The following is a 12,759-nucleotide window of genomic DNA, read 5'->3' as shown; positions in this document are numbered from 1 at the left end:
TTTCCATTCTGTGAAGCTTGGATTCTGTCAAAGGGCTGAACTTGAGGACCTACAGGGCCACATGTGGCCTTGAGACTGCAGGTTCTCCACCCCTGATTTAAGCATATGGATGAACAAGTATCATGCTAAAAGTGAAAAAGACTCTGATTCTCCAATTTCACCCCATGGAGGTTCTCAGTAAAGGTAGTTAGTTATATTGTACTTGAGTTAACTATCTCAAATGGAGCATTGGCCTCCTCGGACTCTTCAGATCTCAGTCACCCCCAAGAGAAGGGAAAGGGAGGAATGACATCAGTAAACGAAATTAACAAATTAAACCCAACTTCCTTTATCATTCATCTCTTCTGACCTCTCTGCCAGAGGAAAAAAAATAGTCATGGAAAAGCCACGACCCACCCAAACCAATATCCCAGGATTAAATATCATAAATGTGGTCTAGAGCAGCCACAGTTTAAGAAGTGCTGAAGGGGTCTCGAGTGGAAAAAGTTCAAGAAGCCCTAGTCTTGTGAAAGGTGCCCTGGCCAGAGACACCAGGAGACTGGGTTTGAATTCTGACTCTCCCCACAGCCAGCAGTGTGACCTTGGGCAGGTCACTAAGCCTTCATCAGTTTCCCCATACGTAAAGTAGAAAATCACAGACTCTCTGGCCATCTGATCCAACCCACACTAGAACAAAAATCTCCCCCATACAGCAAAGTGGTCATTCAACCTTGGCCTCAGGACCTGCATCCAGCAGGAATAAGGCAGCTCATTCCACTTTGGAACAGCTCTCTCATTGTTTGAACACCTGAGTTCAAAGCTTACTGGCTTGTGTGACTCTGGACAGGTCACTTCACTGCTGTTGGCCTCAGTTTCCTCTTCTGAAAAATGGGGATAATAGCACCCACCTGCCACTGTTGTTTTGAGGATAAAGTGAAATCATATTTGTTTAGCACTTTGTAATCCTTAAAATGCTATAGAAATGCTAGCTAGTATTATTCCCATCAGTCCCCCCCCCAAAAGCAGCCCATTCCCCTTTGGATCATCTCTCATTGTTAGGAAAGTTGTTGGGGGGGGTTCTAGGTAATTTTCACCTACTGATCCCAGTTCTGCCCTCTGAGGTCAAGCAGACAGAGGCTAATCTCTTTTCAAAGGCACTACTGCCTGGCCTACATACTGGACTGCGATTCAATCTAATAAAATAAGATAAAATATAAAGTAAGTAACCACCAACAAAGCACGAAGCACTCTGATAAGATAAGAGCGGGATTCAAATCCAGGGGATGGTCATGAATGGAATGTCCTTCAGTGACAAAGGGAGGCTTTAGCCCCCACCAGCACAGGCTGAGCGCAAGCCTCCTTCCCAGTTGTCTTAACAGTTCAAGGAAGCTTGCTGAGGGAGTGAGTACAAGGGCTTATGTAAGAAAGGGCTGCAGCAGTGCCTGGTGGGTAGCACAGTACTTTGTTTTAAGCCATTTTCTCCGGGGTAAATGTCAGAACTGAAAAACAAGGGGTGGGATCGGGTCCTCCACTGCTTTCAGGGGTGCTCTTTGCCATCATCCCCCAGACAGCATTGCATCATTTTCTTGGGCCAACTTGGGGCCTCGGTAGATGTCAAAATTGGGAATCTGTTCCTGGTGAGCCAATAACTCCGTTTCCAGGAAAACCCAAGTGAGAAAGGCAATTTGGCCCCCGACACTGTGACTAAAGGGGTTTGAGGTTGTTATTGGTATTGTTTTGTATTCTTCGGAGAACCCAAGCTTCGACAGCGGTCCACTAAAGAGACTGATGGGGGAAGGCAAGGGATTCTCAACGCCACTTTGATACGCAGAGTGGTGCTGGCCTTAAAAACAAACACTGTGCGTGTGTGCTGATAAACGTCCCACTACTCCGGAGTTTCTCCTCCCAAGGAGACATTACAAAGGGCGCCTCCACCCACTCACATCCCCCCAAAACAGTTGGTTCCCCGAGATGGCGGGGAGCCGCTTCAGAGCGCTGTACTGGGGAGGCCAGACGGGACAGCTCGGAGAACCTGTTGGGATCCTAAAGGGTTCGGGAAGGAGCACCTAAAGTAAGCCCCGAGACCAGGCAAAGTTGGGATTCATTGGCGGGGCGCACGCAGCGCGGGCAGGTGGGCTGGCGTGCAAGTGCCGCCTCTCGGGGCCACTACGTACCTGGGGGCAGACTGTGTGCCGAGAAGTCCTTCGGGCGCTTTGGTTCAGGGAGTGCTAAAATGTAGCGATCTCGCCCTGGAGAGAAGTCAAATGAAGATACTTTCTGCGGCCAGACTTGGTCCCGAGTTTAGCTCCTCCCTCCACTGCCCCTGATCGCAATCTCTCGGAGCGCCTGCCCCGCCGACTGGCCGAGCGGGGCCACAAATCAGCTGGCCGCCAAGCCAAAGAGAAGCTCTCGAGGGATGCTCGGGCCACGAGGACGCTGAGGCCCCCCCCTTCCACCACCACCCCCAGCCCCCCTGCTCCGGTGCTGAGCCGAGCCGCCTGGGTCCCGTGCGCCCGCGTCCGGCGGGCCGGTCGGGCCCCGCGCACTCCAACTGCTTCCACCTCCGAGCTCCGGCCCCCGGAGTTCTAGAGTCACAGGGCAAGCCTGGCCAGCGCGAGCCGGTGCCAAGCCTCCGAGCAGCAAGCGCTCGCCCCGGGCGGCCAAGTCGAGCTCAGCCTGGCTGCGACCCCGCGCCCCGGCCCCTCAGACTCTTGGCCAGAAGGGGACCTCGGCAGAGCCACGGGACCCCCGAGTCTCCTTCCGCCGCAGCCAAGCGAAAGAAATTATTTCAGTTTTGCCCAGACCCCAGCAAGCCAAGCACCTCAAATGGGAGGAGAAAGAAGAAAAAGCCGCCCGCAACTTCCGACAGCGCCGCAAAGTCCGCGGGGCTGCGGAGCCGCGCCCGCTGCCCTAGCCCTGGCGGCGGCGGCCGCGGCAGCGGAGGCGGCGGCGCACGAGGCGCCGCGCTGTGGCCGCGGAAAGCGCGCGGGCTGCGGGGCGGGGGGGCGCCGGCGGCGGCCTCGTCTGCACCCCGGTCCCAGCCCCGGCTCCGCTCCCGCGGTACAGCGCGCAGCCCAGCGGCTGGAGCGCGGCCACGCAGGGGTGGCGCGGGGGGCCCAGCACGGCCGAGGAGGCGAGGCGACCAGCCGCAGTCTGCAACTTGTCCTTGCCCAGCTCTCCAAAAGCCCCAGCGTTTGCCCCCTCCCCGCGGCGGCGGCGGCGGCGGCAGGGGCAGGGGCCGGGGGCCCGCAGCGGCCGGAGCCCGAGCCAAGCAAGTGGGCTGCTGCCGGCTGGGACCCTGACGGCGGCGGCGGCGGCGGCAGCGGCGGCGGGGAAGCGATGACCCGGACCTGGATCGGAGGAGTAGGAACTGGAAGTGACAGCGGCGCAGGGCAGAGCAGCAGCAGCAGCTTCGGCGGCGGCGGCGGCGGCAGCGGCGGCAGCGGCGGCAGCCTTGGAAGCAGCAGCTTCGGCGGCAGAGGTAGCAGCAGCCTTGGAAGCAGCAGCAGCTTCGGCGGCAGAGGTAGCAGCAGCCTTGGAAGCAGCAGCAGCTTCGGCGGCGGCGGCGGCGGCAGCCTTGGAAGCAGCAGCAGCTTCGGCGGCGGCGGCGGCGGCAGCCTTGGAAGCAGCAGCAGCTTCGGCGGCGGCGGCGGCGGCAGCCTTGGAAGCAGCAGCAGCTTCGGCGGCAGAGGTAGCGGCAGCCTTGGAAGCAGCAGCAGCTTCGGCAGCGGCAGCAGCTTCGCCAGCGGCAGCCCCTTCGCCAGTGGCAGCCCCTTCGCCAGCGGCAGCAGCAGAAGTTTCGGCAGCTGGGGCAGCAGCAGAAGTTTCAGCGATGGGGGGGGCGGCAGCAGCAGCAGCAGCAGCTTCGGTGGCTGTAGCAGCAGCAGCAGCTGCTTCGGCAGCTACAGCAGCGACGGCGACCCGGGCAGCAGCTTCGGGGCCGGTAGCAGCAGCAGCTTCGGGGGCGGGGGCAGTAGCAGTAGCAGCAGCAGCAGCAGCCGTGGTACCGGCGGCGGCAGCAGCAGCAGCAGCAACGCCTTCCCCATACTGCGCATGCTGCTGCTGCCCAACAGAGAAAGCCCCCAGCCTCCTTACTTTGGCTGCACCCCCTCAGAAGAGCAACCCTAGAATCGCAGCCTAGCTGACAGCTTGGCAGCCCGCGGAGCCCCCTGTTTCAGTTAGGCACCCTTACCCCACCACGGGCTCCCGGAGACCCGACGGCTTCAGCCTCGGCAGTTATTGAAAAGGGTAGTGGGAGGGGGGAGGGATCACAGAATATGGGGAGCTGAGGAGAATTCAGGGCAGAAAGTGGTCTGGTTTTTGTCCGTGAAACCCCAGCGCAATGCTTATAGCATACAGTAGGCGCTTAATAAATGCTTGTTGCAATGCATTGGATTAGGTTTGCTTTCTTTTCCCTACCCTCTATCCTCTGTACCCAAGGGGATCGATGTCTATTAGAAATCCTGACGAGTTTAAGCCCCAGGCCGGGCCGCGGGGAGGAAGTGGCTAACTCTAGTAGAACTGGGAATATTTACAAGGCTTCGGTATTCATGAATTAAAAAAGGCTAAAGTAGAGAGCACTCAGTCAATGAACACAATGGTAGATGTCCTCCTGAGCACTTATTGTTACTTATGGAAACTCCATTAGGATTTGTTTTGCTTAACTGTCCTTAGTTACTAGGGCGGGTTTTACTGGAATAGGGATGGGGGTGGGGGGGAGGAAAGGAATGCTAGAAAATGACTAATTTTTTAAGAGCATCAGTTTTTAAAAATGTATTAGGGATAAGAGACTTCAAGAAAAGGAAGAAAAAGACACGCTAAAATAGATCCTCTCGTGTTCCTATTGTCACGAAATGGAAGTAAATATCCTACAGGGCAATTGCCCTTTTCTACACTCTTTCAGGAAATGGGGAATGGAGGAAGGAATCGTAACCAACCAGGGCCCGGAAACTGCCTTGTGGTCGTCCCTTCCCCACCCCCTCCCAGCTGCTAGAGCTTTGCCCACTGAGATTACTTTCCATCTACTCCGCATACAGCGATTTCTATATTGGCTCTCCCCTTCGAATATAAGCTTCCTGAGGGCCAGGGTTGGTTTTGCCTTTCTTTTTATCCCCAGCACCTACCAAAGTTCCTGGCACATAGCAAAGTAGAAAGTCTTTTTTTTTCCCCTTTTGTGCGTTTTTCTTTGTAGAAGATGGTGGATTTCAAATTGAGTTTTCTTAGACGCAGTATTCCTAATGTTACTAACCAGCCTTAAGGAGCCGCCAATGTTAATCATGAATATAAAAGAGTTGAATGAATAATAAATGCTTGTTGACTGATGTACATAATAGACCCTCTTTTAATTGGCAAAGTGGGGCTTGACCGTGGTTTGCACTGTTTCTGTGAAGACCCATCCCTGAAGTTGGCAAATCAGTCCTGTTTAGGGGTGGGCATGCCAGAACACTGCCGTAGAAACTGGGCAGATGGAATGTCCTCATGGAGGGAGCCAGCTTTGGAAGAAGGCTCTGCCAGGGGGAGAAAGCACAGTCTGTGCTAGGCAGAGCACAGGTCTTGGAAATCAGAGGGCCTTGGTTCAAACCCCACCTCTGATCCTTACCCCAGTGACCCAAGACAAAACTTCACCTCCTGAGCCTCAGTGGCTTCATGGGGAAAAAAGAGGGAGTTACACTAGATGGCCTCTAAGGTGCCTTCAGGCTCTAGACCAGTTCTAGAGCTTTGGGTTCTAGAGACTTTGGGTAAGTCACTTCCCTTCCCTCAGCCTCAGTTTCCTCCTCTGTAAAAATAAGAGGCTGGTGACCTCTGAGGTCCCTTTCAGTTCAAATTCTATTCTCCTATGATCCTACCATCCAAAGTCACTGCCACCTCCTTGTGCCTCAGTTTACTCCTCTATAAAATGAGGGCATTGGGCTAGGTGGCCTCTGAGGTCCCTTCTAGCACTACATCTCTGACTTATGGAAAGAGTGCTGGGCTTCTACACAGGAGACCAAGGTCTGAATCCTGGCTTTTAACAGCACCTGTGTGAACATGTGGGAGTCACTTTCCCTCTCTGGGCCTCAGTTTCCACCTCTGTCAGCTGTGGGTCAGGCCAATTGCATTGCCCACTTTGCAGGGTTACTCTGAGGACAGTGCTCTTAAACCCTAGGTTGAAAGACCAATAGAGGTTGTTATATTATTAATTACTCTTTTTCACAAAACATACTGGCCATTGTAAAAAGTTCTGTTTCCTGAGGTTTTTCCCTCAGTCTAGCCTAAGAGGGCAAGGGAAATCCCCACCTGCTCCACACTGGGGTAGTGGGAGCAGCTGAGGGGACAATGGCTGCTTCGCACTTGGGAGCCATGGCCTCCCACCTTACCGAGCAAGGCAACTATAAGAGTGCCCTACTCACCCCCTCCCAAACTCTCCCCACCCCACCCCCACACACACTCCCTGAAGCCTAAATGGTAATTGGATCAGACATGTCCATTTTTTCTTTTCAGCCCCTTAAAACCAGATGCTTTCTATGGGTCCTACTGATGGTACTAGAGGGGGTACTCCTGGGGGCTGAGAGCTTTCCCTGCCTTCTCGGTTCTGTGAGTAAAGAAGGGAGCCCTATTTACAACATAAGATCCCTTCAAACCCAAATCCCTATGATTCTCTCATATATTCCAGGCTGCTTTTTCCCCCTCTCTCAGTACAGTCCTGTGGTCCCCATTGGCTGAAAATGAATACTGTATAATACAAGGCTTCAGTTGTCCGGAGGTCACTTATCCATCAACCTCAACTGTAAAAAAACAGGGCTGAGAACAGGAAGTAGGCAAAAAAAAAAAAGATGTCTCTTAGCAGCCAAAACAGATGGCACAAAGTCCAAGCTGAAAACTCAGAGAAGGGTGCCCCAGACCCTCACTCGGAGCCTATTAACTTTTATTTTAGACAGAATTTGAAAAAGCTTGGTAGTTAAAGTTTCCATTTCAGAGCAGAATAAAAGGCAGGGAACTGCTAGAGGCAGACATTGATAGCAGCAAAAATGACAGTTGGCAGTGAGGGATTAGGATAGGGTGAACAGGAACAGAAACAAGGCCTGTGGTTCATTGGTATAAGGAACTCCCAGGTGAGGAAAGTCCCTCTTCCAATGCAGGTCAGCACCTTTTCTGAAACTTAAGAGTCTTAGAGAGTTGCCTGGGCCACTGTGAGGTTAAGCTACTTGCCCAAAGCCACCCAGCCAATATGGGCTATAGGTGGGATTTGAATCCACATCTTCTTGGCTTCCAGGCCAGCTCTATGCCCTCTATTATAAATGATAATTAATAGGGGATTATAAAATAGAACTGAAATTATAAATGGCACAAGATATAACAATTTGGGGCCAGTTAGTACAGGGGTAAAGAACTCATGACACTGAGAACCTCAATGTAATAATATAACAATGGGGAAGCATGATGATCTCAAGCCATCATGAAAAAGTTAAATAAAACAGCTTCATCTGTTTAAGAAGGAAAGGAAACATCTAATAAATACATCTTAGGTCTTCACTCAAAATGGTTGACAACAATTTTGACTATCTGGAAAATTCATATGGAATGGTTCATCCCTACATAACACCAAGTACATGAATTGTTTGCATCTGATTTCAAGGGGAAAATACCACATCAAATTCTGGTGCACCACTGAGGTCCTTAATTTTCAAAGCACCTCAGCCAGAAAACATGTGCATACACACACACACATACACACACACACATCAAAATGGACAGTGGAGAAACAGACATAAACAGGCCAAACGGTTTTATAAGGGAAGTGAGCAGACAGCTGTGGATGGAATTGAGTTGAAGGGCATGGTTAAACTTTCAGGACTTAGAATCCCTTGATCTTGAGGCTTCAAGAAACTAAAATGGGGGATTTGAACGAGCGAGGATAAGCAGACAAAACTTGCCTTCCTGTCTAATGCTTTTTGTTCTTAGAAGATTCCCCAATGGGAATCCTATTGCATTCCAAATGTAGCTTCTGTCCAGAGTTGGTCAGAGGCCATGTTTTGAGTCAAGCAAAAGCAAGATTTGTGTCCCGTTGAGGTTATGTGCCAGCTGATCTTCCTTTCTTCCACCACTGAGATTCCCAGTCACATAACCCCCACCAAGGGGCCAGGCTTTCTGTAGCCAAGGCATCACTCCCTCATCTGATCAAGCTCATGTGCTAATGGGGAAGGTTGTAGGATGCCAGGGCCTTCCCTCTTTTTTCAGGCCTTGTAAATCTTAGTATAATAGAGCTCAGAAACCCTGAAAAAGACAGTCTAGGTCGGAGGCTTCCAGTCTTTTCTGGTTTCCATACCCCCTTGGCTTTCAAGAAACCTTCCCACACCTTCTACAGTATGAAATACGAAATAAATTCTAGAAACTGAAGAGATAAATTGTCATCAAGAAAAATTACCCCTTGGCCAAGCTTTTCAAACCCCCTGGCCATATACATGCCCCAGTTTGGGAACCCAGGATCAATCCCCTCATTTCATAGAAGGGCAAACTGAAGCCTAAAGGAGTATGGTCTACAGCTGTGGCCTGCTAGAGACAATGGCCCCAACTTTGTTGTCTAAATCAGAGGTGTCAAACACTGAAGAGGGCATGCGACACCCCCCCCCCCCCCCCCCCCCCCCCCCCGTGCTCCTGAGTGTAGCCCAAATCAGATTAAAATGGAATTGGGAAATATCCAACAAATGAAATAAAAGGACGATGAAACAGACACAATATTACATTTTAAAGTTAGGTCCATATGAAGTCCACAGGGATCCTTGTGTACAGATTAGTGGTCCTCAGTTTCTATTTGAGTTGAACATCACTGGTCTAAAATATTAGCGTTCCTGAGATTGAGAAAAGCACGTATAAAGCACATCAGTTCCATCTGAGTTTACTCTTAAAACTTTCATGCTGGACTGTGAAAGACAATCATTTTATTGTTGCTGCTGTCGTCTTTGCCAGCAGTTTTGGGAAAAAGATAGCCTTCCACCAAAGGGACCATCAATTTCTGCTGTGGGGCGAATAAAAAGGGCCTAATCTTCAACCTTGCAGTGGCTTCTAGGGAAAACAAGGGAGCCAGATTTCCTCCTTATTCTGATATCAAATCCCCTCTTTATTAGCAGAGCAAATCCAAAACAAAACCAAAAGTACTCATGATGCCTCCACCGAGGTTGCATAGGCCAACTGACTTACCTCCACCTGAAGGCCTGCACATCCCCTGAGGAAGTCCTTAATGTTACTGATGCAGTCAGCTTCCGTTTGGGGCTCCTGATGGTACTAAAGAAATGATCAAGAGAACCTCAGTGAGTTGGGTTTCCCAAGCAGGCCCAGCATGCCTCATGTAGGGTTTGCTTTTGGTTTGCTTTTTTTTTTTTTTAAGGCGAAGGGGAAGGCACTGTCAAACCAGGAACAGAAATAACCACTGAAGGAAGTGATGTAAAAACCTAAAAAACGGTTTTTTGTTTCAAACAAATATCAGCCTCGGAACAGGGCCCCAGGCTAGAGACCCACTGATGGGTCCCCCAACTTTGAGTCCCACGTTATTGGGACTATATGTGTTTCTTCATTCTCTGTCCCCATCCCAAGGTATTAGGATGTGTCTGGATTTTTTAAACTGTTTTCTTGTTTTTAAATGTTTGAAAAGCACATTTTCCACCTTGCTGTTTTCTGCAGTGTCATAGGAACCTTCATAGTATCAGAGATTTAGGGTTCATAGGACCCAAGGGGCTGTCTGGTCCAACCTTCTCGCTTGACAGAGGAGGAAACTAAGGGGACAGAAAGAGCCTGGTCCAAGATCACACATAGGATCCTAGCTTCAGAGCTGGAAGGGACCTCAGAAGTCCTTGAGTCTAACTCCTTCATTTGATAGAGGAAGAAATTGAGGCCCATTAAAGTGAAAGTTCTTGCTCAAGGCCCCACAGTGGACCACAGATGAGGCCATCCAGGCCAACCCCCTCCTTTTACAGATAGGGAAACTGAGGCCCAGGGAAATTAAATGACTTTCCTAGGATCTCATAGCTGATAAGTGACCAAGCTGACACTTACAACCAGGACCTCTGATTCCAAATAGAAATCTTTCCATTGTACCCCACTTGGACACTTGATCCAACAAGTTTCAGGTCCAAACGCATCCTGCACAGTATTTTAATATATAATTTTTCTAGCCTAGAAAGTTGTTACAAACTAGCTGTAGAAGATCAAGTCCAAGTCATATTCAATCCCCACCTCTACTCCCCTGGCGGCCTCCATTTATTTGGGCACACCTGCTAAATATTGGAGTTCTCTTTTAGAAAACTGGCTTTACATTTGGAGTAAATTTTCTAGCCTCAGGGGGAGTGTGGAAAACTTTAACTGTGCTAATCTAAAAGGAGGGATGGGAGGGAAATGCCTACATTTTAATCTTCCTCAAATCATGTGTTCCATTTAAAATATCCATTTAGTTTCAGCTGTTATCAGAAGTCACGCATCCTAGCTTGGTTCTCCTTGTTGCTAAAAGTAAACTTTTAAAGAAACACAGACATTCTTTGCAGCTATGCCCCTAGTCCTAGATTTAAACGTCTTACATCTGGATTCTGGTTAAATTGTGTCCTTGGTGTGTGCAGAGGACTCTTAACATCTCACTCACTCTAACAGGGAATACCTTTCCCATGGAGGTTGTCCTGACCTTACTGAGCTAGTTACCAAGGGCCCATAAACCATTTCCCATATTTCTCGGACTTGAATAATGAGGAATCATTTCTAGCTAGTGGAAAGATACCAAGAGGTATTTGACTCCCAGGCTATGTGGGCTAGGCAGTCTGAAGTCCAACAAACATTTGTTAAGTGGCTATTTTTATGTGTCAGGCACCGTGCTATGTGCTACAGAGACGGAGACAAAAATAACCACCAGTCCTTGCCCTCAAGAAGCTTGCCTTCTACTGGGGAGACTTGACGTGTAAACAGAAAGGCAAATACACAACCTAAGGAGAGGGAAAAGGAAAGGACCAAAGGCCAACTTGGGAGATAAAGAAAGGCCTGATAGAGGAGAGGGCAGCTGAGCTGAGCCTTGATGGAAGAGCTAGGGATTCTAAGAGCTGAGGGGAGCAGGGAGGGTATTCAAGGCCTGGGGGAAAGCCAGGGCCCAGACCCAGCAGCAGGAGGTGGAAGGCCCTGGGTGAGGAAGCAGCCAAGTAGGCCAAGGAAGCAGACCATGCCCATTTCAGTTACCTTTTCCACAGCTCCAGGAAGAAGACGATTTAGCAGTTTGCATAGCACTACCCCATTTTTCAGAGACACCTTCAAGAATTCCTCTGGATCACAGATGGTCTTCTTGGGGGAATTTAAAACTCCCAAAGAGATGAGCCATGTCACGATGCGTTCCTCGGGATTCATTGCCGAGGACTGTGCACCCGAAGCAGCTGCAAGGTCTCACCCACATCCGTGATTGCATTGGGTGCTGTCTTCCTTTTTTCCGGGCTCTCTTTGGGTGTTTGCTGAGCAAACAGTGGAGACAACTCTTCTCTGGCAGCAGTCCGACCACCACTCCAAAGGTGGGATCTTCTAACCACAGAGACCACACTCAGTGATGCAAAGCTAGAAAGAGCAAGGGCAAGAACCATGGGCACTCATGGTGGTATTTCTCAACACACAGCACCCCACCCCCAACTGAAAAACAAGCTCATACTGACAAACACTTGAAGGAGCCAGGGCTGCAAGGGAAGGAAGTGAAGAGGATGCTGGGGAGGGAGGGGACAGAAGGAAGTAGAGACTCTTGGAAGAGAGAGGTAAGCCAGCCCTGCAGGGAACCTTGCAAATGAGAAACTGAGTGGGCCAGCCTGGGGACAAGCTGTCAATAGTCTAGCCTCAGTGAACAAATCTGGCTTCTGTCAGGAAGTGGGTGCCAACTGGCTTGGATGTCCAACAGATCAGATCTGGGCTTTCTCAGGGAATCAATGGAAATGGCAAGAAGGGAGAAGGAGGAAACGTATCTCGGGAATGGCTGACCGGCTGCAAGTACTCACCCAAGGACGTTGGGTGCCACGACTTCTTGGGAGACTCTTTAAGAGGTCTGGGGAGGAGGAGTCAAAAGTGGAAAGGCTGGCAGGGTTGCCAGCCATGACAGAAGCAGGGAAGATGGCATTTTCGTTCGTGGCAAAGAGGGAAATAGGAGAAGGAGAACATCTGCCACCCTGTTTACTTGCATCCTTTCATACTTCTTTCTGGCCCTGATGCCCATTGCACGATCCAGCTGCAAAACTCACGCCAAAGGCTTGGACACAGTAATGTGGACCAGAACATGTTGCTTTAAAATTAAGTGTGTCTGGGGGTGGCAGGAAAGAAGGATTGGGGGGATTGAAGAAAAGAATGACAAAAACAGGAAGAATTGGAAAACAAAATAGCATTGCCAGGAGTCTATACCACACACTGGGAAATTGGGGGTCTTCCAACTCTACTTCATGGGCTGGTTGGGAGAAAAGAACTTTGCAAACCTAAAAACACTAGCCAAATGAAAGCTGTTGCTATTATTTAGATTAGAGGAGCCAGAGCTGAATGGGGCCTTAGGAAACCCAGGGTTCAAATCTTGCCTCAGACATTTACTAGCTGTGTGACCCCGGGCAAGTCACTTGACTTCTCTGTGCATCAGTGTCTTCTCTTCTGAAGAAGGGCAGGTAGGACTGCGGAGGGCTTGGTCTCAGTGGTCTCTAAGGTCCCTTCTAGCTCAAAGATCTTCGGTGGTATCTAATAAGTGTCTACTGGGCTGCATTGGATTGGATGAGATTGGCACCTTAGTAGACTCTCTCTAAATTGTCACACTAT

The 12,759-nt window shown here is 50.2% G+C and overlaps 1 protein-coding gene across 2 annotated transcripts in view; it reads right to left on the bottom strand.

Annotated features, from left to right (window-relative positions):
• The window catches only part of ARHGEF6 (Rac/Cdc42 guanine nucleotide exchange factor 6), a 118,321-nt gene extending 106,650 nt beyond the window's left edge, over positions 1–11,671 (bottom strand). Inside the window, exons 1-2 of one of the 2 annotated variants that reach the window (XM_020971753.2) lie at positions 11,170–11,671; positions 9,157–9,240 (exon numbers count right to left, since the gene is read on the bottom strand). In XM_020971753.2, coding sequence (XP_020827412.1) covers positions 9,157–9,240; positions 11,170–11,334 — 249 coding nt within the window. In that variant the 5' untranslated portion in view covers positions 11,335–11,671. The remainder of the gene's footprint in view (positions 1–9,156; positions 9,241–11,169) is intronic. The other variant, XM_020971752.2, reaches the window with a different exon arrangement.
• Positions 11,672–12,759: the final 1,088 nt, after the last annotated feature.

The sequence above is a fragment of the Phascolarctos cinereus genome, unplaced genomic scaffold (assembly GCF_003287225.1).
Source record: "Phascolarctos cinereus isolate Bilbo 61053 unplaced genomic scaffold, phaCin_HiC Scaffold_8;HRSCAF=390, whole genome shotgun sequence".
NCBI lineage: Eukaryota > Metazoa > Chordata > Mammalia > Diprotodontia > Phascolarctidae > Phascolarctos > Phascolarctos cinereus.
This window is presented reverse-complemented; position numbering and strand designations above follow the sequence as displayed.